The sequence below is a fragment of the Pygoscelis adeliae genome, unplaced genomic scaffold (assembly GCF_000699105.1).
Source record: "Pygoscelis adeliae isolate BGI_AS28 unplaced genomic scaffold, ASM69910v1 Scaffold505, whole genome shotgun sequence".
Taxonomy (NCBI): domain Eukaryota; kingdom Metazoa; phylum Chordata; class Aves; order Sphenisciformes; family Spheniscidae; genus Pygoscelis; species Pygoscelis adeliae.
The window spans coordinates 103367-109219 of record NW_008824811.1 but is presented as its reverse complement, the minus strand read 5'-3'; the positions used below and the strand labels follow the sequence as shown (position 1 = coordinate 109219).

Genomic DNA, 5853 nt, shown 5'->3' with positions numbered 1-5853 from the left:
GGGGCTGGTCCCTCTGCAGCATTGGATGGTTTCCACTCAGCCTGCCCGTACACACATTGGGTTGAAGGACAGAAGACTCTGACCTCCATTCCTACTGGGCAAGGAGAAGGGCAGAGAGAGGTCTAACAACAGCGCATTTTCAGAGAGGGAGGAAGAGGCAGGCCCTGGATGCTGGAGAAGGGAGAGCTGTCAACTCAGACATCAACACTGGGCAGAAGAAGACTTTGTTCAAGGGAAAGGCCTAGAAAATGAGCGCTACGAACAGCATGCCCGGAGCAAGACACCAATCCCCTTCAAACTCCTTCAGGCGACAGGCACCCACGGGATCCCGCTCTGCTTTGCTCCTCATTAAAGGTTTGTCATTACTGTGTTATTTTTAATACACACGTAGAGAAAAAGACCCACACGCACATCCATGCGTGCACACGCACACACAAAGGGAAACCATTGCCAAAATATACACTATAGACAGAAGAGTCCGTTCACACTATATATATGTACAGAGTCTCTGGGCGCAGTCTGGCAGCGCACAGCCGGGCTGGGGCTGAGCACGGGGTGGGAAGGGGTGGGTGGAAACCCTTCAGGGCTTCACACACTTCCCCTTCTTCTCCCGCCGTTGCAGTTTCCGAAGGCGACGCGTCCAGGCGTCCCGCCACTGGATGACCAGACTGTTCTTGTCGGCCATCAGTCCCGGCCGGTCGGTGGAGTTTTCGCTGATCCCCATGACCAAGTACTTCTTGCTGATCTGGATCTTGGGGCACTTGCAGGACAGGTCTTTCAGGTGGATCCACAAGAAGTTGTCGCCGCGCTTGACCCGCTCGTCACGGCACTTGTAGACAGAGAGGATGTTGATGGTGAACTTGGCCCAGTTGGCCACTGTCTCCATTTCCAGGATGTTCACCTGGACCACTGAGGGAAAAGAGGGGGAGACACGGTGACGGGGGATGCTTTGACTTGCTCCCCAAAGGAAGCTTTGGTGACGGGAACTGCCCGTCCCCAGCAGCCCCACCTGCCTCATCCATTGCACCTTTGGGAGGGCTGATTCGGGGACCCCTCTTTGCACTGGGTGCTCCCCATCCCCTGGGACGTCTGCATCTCCCCCACCCATGGCCAACCTGTGGCTGGCCCTCAGCTGCCTCTGTGGCAAAGCCCAGCGTGGCACAGGGAGGGAGGTCCTTACCGTAGTCCTTCTTGCAGTACTTCTTCATGTTAATCTTGTAGTTGCCCTTGGCTGGCTTGCAGTAGGAATCACAGTCTGCGGAGGAAGAACAGAGGGTTGAGCACTGAGGGGCTTGAAGCACGTGGGGTCCCATCCCACCGCAAGGGAAGGGGGAACGGGGTGGAGAGGACAGCAGCAAGACCCAGCCTGGCAGAGGGCGGTGGGTACTCCACATCCCAGTGCCCTCCAGAAGGCTCCTGAGCCAGGACCTGGGCTGCTGCTGGGGATGGGGGTCTGGCAAGCCCAGCTGCCCCCCTGGCAGCTCTCAGGGGCTGGGGGCTCAAACCCCAGAATGAACACTGACACCACATCAAGTTGGGAAGAGAAACCAGGTAGCTTTGGGCCCACCAGGCAGGCTGTGTCCCCTCCTGTGCTGAGAGTGACAGTGTCCTGCAGGATAAATCAGCACAGGGGCAGTGGAGGGAGCCGAGGGACCCTCCTCCGGGATGCAGAAGGGGATGGATGGGAGAAATGCAGGCGAGGTGGCGATGGCCACCAGGGAGAGCAGGCAAGGGCCATGGCCAAGGAGAGTCAACCGGGACAGCTGTGGCCCTGCAAACCTGGGTGACACGGGGAAAAGAGGACTCAGCACCAACCCCACCATCAGCCCTGCAGGGAGGGGACCCAAAGGAAAGTCTGACCCCATACCAAGGGGGTCGTGATCCTCAGGGACGACTCAGCCCTCAGGGGCCAGGGTGGTGGGAAACATCCTCATGGGGCAGCACCTCCAGAGACCTGCGCCTCATCTGTGTCCCAAAAGTGGGGAAAGGGACTCAGGCCGGGGGAAGCAGGCGGGTGAGGGAAGCAGCTCCGCTCCACCAGGTCGCTCCTGCTGCCCAAGCATCCCAGGCTCAGGCTGCTCCAGCACAGCCAGGGAGGCCACCAGGCTGTCCTCCACCCCACCCAGCATCCCTCCCTGCTGTCCCCCAGCTCCAGGCTCATGTCCTCAAGGAGGCTTTTTTTCTGTGCATTTCTAAAGACCCCAGATTTGCATCTCAAGCAGAGAGAGGGCAGGGAATGCCTCTTTCCTTCTCCCCAAAGGCTTTGATCCCAACAATTGCCTGAAGCAGTCCTGTTCTCCTCCTTTCTTTCCCCCTGCCATCTTCCTTTGAACATCTCAATTTGTCTCTTTCCAAATGGCATGTTTTTTCTAAGCCCATCTTTCTTCTTTTCTCTCCCTCTCACAGGTTCTCTCTCTGGCTTGGCCCCGTGTCCCGGGACAGAGCCAGCAGTCCCTGAAGTTGTCTTTGTTTGCAGGTTGCCACAGCGATCACTGGGGATGGAGGCGAGGGTCTGGGGGAAGACGGGGGAATAACAGCACCCTGTGCCAAGGGGAAGAGGAGAAAAGAGGAAAGAAAGAAGCCCAGGAGCACAAACTCGCCCTGGGCTCTGCTGCTCTCCTTTCTGCCCGGCTCCTTTTTATCTGGGACTTTGTGCCGCCTGTTCCAAATTTGTCATCGATAGAAGCGGCGCAGCACGAAGCTAATTCTTGGCAGAGGGGGGTAAGCCCTGATTCTCGGCTCAGCCCCCCCGCACTGCCCCTCCGCCTGGACTGGCGGAGCTGCCCTGGCCCCGCTGCATTGCCTGGGACAGCAGTGGTGGCTGCGGAGGGGGCGCAGGGCCCCTCCGTGCGGGGCGGCTGCTGAGTGCACTGACGATCTCAGCTGTGACACTGAAGGTTGCCCCCATCTGCTGCATCCCTGGGATGTGCTACAGCCCCGTCCTGGACCCCGCTGCATCCTCTGGGACACGCGACAGCCCCATCCCAGACACCGCTGCATCCCCTGGGACGTGCTACAGGCACATCCCTGACACACTGCTCCGTCCTTTCCTGCTATGTGAAGGGGACTCTGAAAGGGAGCTCCTGCCTTATTCTGGGGAGTGCCTGGCAGGACAGATGATCTTTTCCTCCCCAAGCAGACCGGAGGAGGCTGTCGTTTGCCCAAGCAACCGCCCTGACGTGGGGGTGCTACCAGGCACCTTTTGGGGATGGGTGCAGGGCATGCCCCTCCATGCTCGCTGCAGGGTCCAGCCCGGGTCCCGGCCCTGTGCGAGCCTTCGGTGAAGGTGCAGGATTGTATGGGTTTGCGGTGCCCCCACCACTGGAGCCGGAGCTGGGAGCCGTGCCACCGCAGCAGTTTGCCAGCGCCATGCCATGCAGGGCCAGGCAGCGAGAGAAGGCGTCCGAGGGGTGCGGAAACCATCCTACAGCTGGCATTGGTCGCAGCTCCGCCATGGGCTTGCCCAGACACTGGATGCCGTAGTGGAGGAGGGTGGCACAAAACGGGGTGTCCGGCAGGAGGATGCCCAGGGTGGCTGCCACATGGTGCCGAGGCCACAGAGGTGCTGAGCCCACGGGCGGTTGGGTGATGGGTGGTGGGACCGGGCTGCAGGGCGGCTTCGGCCAACCTGCCACCCCCCTCGCTCAGCAATGGGGAAGAAAGAAAAGGAAGAAAAGCAGAAAGAAAACCAGTAACTGCCCTGGGCTCCTGCTCGTGATTAACATCATAAAACTGTGATTCAAAAGAGCCAGAAAATAGTGTTGGGAATTAACAATTTGGGATTAGTCTGGGGATTTTTTTAACCTCAGCTTTGTGCTGAGGAACATTCCTCAAATATAAAATCAATTCCTGTTCAACTTATGTAAAAAAAAAGACCAAGTAACTCAAAGCATTTCCCTTCCTTGCCTTTGAGCACAGGGCCCCCATCATCACGCATGGGGCGGGTGTGGGTGCTGTGGCTGGGGAAGTGACCAGGTGGGTGCCGGGGCTGCCGCCCAGCTCAGTCCCCGGGGGGGCGGCTGGGTCCTGCCCGCACCTCCACAAACCTCCTCGCCCTGGGCACCCCATCCTGTCCCCACAGGGTCCCCCCATGACAGGGCTCTACTCGGGGCCTCACCCCTGTGCCTCTCACCAGGACGTGGCTATGGACCGCAGCTCCGTCCTCCCATGCCTGCTGGGATGCCACGTGGTGGTGCTGGGGGACGGGTGGCAGCTCTTCCCTCAGGCAGGCCCCAGGGAGCCTGGCAGCAGCTCTGTCTGCCCTGCCAGCCCAGCTGAGGCAGCACACTCTCTGTCCACCCCATAAAACCATAAGGAGAAGCTGGATGGCCATTGGAGAAGCCGCTTCATGAGTGCCTCTCCCCTGGCAGCTCCCAGAGCATCCCCCACTTCCCAGCTCCTTTGTAAACTTCCCGGACGTGGCATTACACATGCTGCAGGGGAGTGGAAAGAAGATCAAGTTTAGCCTCTGCCTGCAGCCACCCTCCTGCCCACCCCTCCTGCTGTGTCCGTGCAGCCTGATGGGGCAGCTGAGCCCCGTGGAGGGGCTGGGGGATGGCAGAGACCTGCTGCAGCCCGAGGCTGTGAAAGTGTACCCACAAACCCTGAGGTGCTCCTGCATCCCCTGGGATACGCTGCAGCCCCATCCCAGACACTGCTGCACCCCTGGGATACACCACATCCCTGTCCCGGGCACTGCTGCATCCCTGGGATACACTATAGCCCCATCCCAGACATCACTGCACCCCTGGGGTGCACCCCATACAGCCCCATGCCAGATACTGCTGCATCCCTGGGATACACTACAGATCCGCCTCAGACACACTGCTCTGCCCTTTCCTGCTACGTGAAGGGGACTCTAAAAGGGAGCTCCTGCCCTGTGCCACAGCTCGGTCCTGTTTGTGTCCCGGGGAGATCTCAGCCCCTCCACCCCACGGGACCCTCCACGGACACTGGGGGCGATGACTGCCGCAGGCGTGTGCCCACCGAACTGCTGCCTGCTGATGCCGGTCTGGCACCAGCCCAGGGTGCAGGCAGCAGCACCCCATGCATGGGCAACGTCTTGGCTGCCGGCAGCGGGGAGCTGGCACACGGGAGGGATGGACAGAGCGGGGCAAGCACCGGGCGATGCCGCACGGACGTGGGAGGAGGTGGATGGCGACTGGCAAGCCCAGCGTGGGCATCCCCGGCCTCCGTGGGGAGAGCATGTGTGAGAGGCGGCAAGTCTGCACATCTGGTTTACTTCTCCTCGCCTTGAAAAAAAGAAGGAATATTTTGTTTTAAGAGAGATGTAACTTAATTAGGTGTTATGGCTGCAAATCTTTTACTGCTGACTTTGAATTCCTTTAAAGCCCTGTTTTGCGCTCTACGAGTTTTGTTAATTCTGCTAATGGCGAACAAGGATTTTTTTTTTCCCCCACTAACTGGAAAATATTTTAAGATAATAATAATAAAAATTATGAGAAGTGGACCCAGGATGTTTCACTGCCGAGCAAGTCGGCTGCTCGGGCAGAGAGATCAAAGCTGGACCTCAAAGGCTCGGAGCGTCGGAAAGGCAGAAGAAAGCTGGGAAGAGCGATGCAGAGGATGGCAACATCAGCGAAAAGCCTGGATGCACCCAGGGACAGGACCCCAGCAGGGAGGAGCATGGGGAGAGGGGGAAAACCCAGCACCTGAGCGCAGCGGCCCCGAACAATATCCCCCTGTTCCTGCAGCCCGGCACCTGCTGCCAGAGGCAGGGAGGGAGGTGGGGAAATGGGGGGAGAAGGGGCTCGGAGGCTGCCTGGGGTGGGAGGACTATGGGGCGTTGAGGGACTGAGCGCCCCCCTGGGGAGTGCCCTGCTCACGGCGCGC

General features: G+C 59.5%; 1 protein-coding gene across 1 annotated transcript in view; it reads right to left on the bottom strand.

Annotated features, from left to right (window-relative positions):
• Positions 1-580: 580 nt before the first annotated feature.
• NTN3 (netrin 3) overlaps positions 581-5853 on the bottom strand; it is a 24615-nt gene continuing 19342 nt past the window's right edge. Inside the window, exons 5-6 of the mRNA XM_009324233.1 lie at positions 1181-1255; positions 581-909 (exon numbers count right to left, since the gene is read on the bottom strand). Coding sequence (XP_009322508.1) covers positions 581-909; positions 1181-1255 — 404 coding nt within the window. The remainder of the gene's footprint in view (positions 910-1180; positions 1256-5853) is intronic.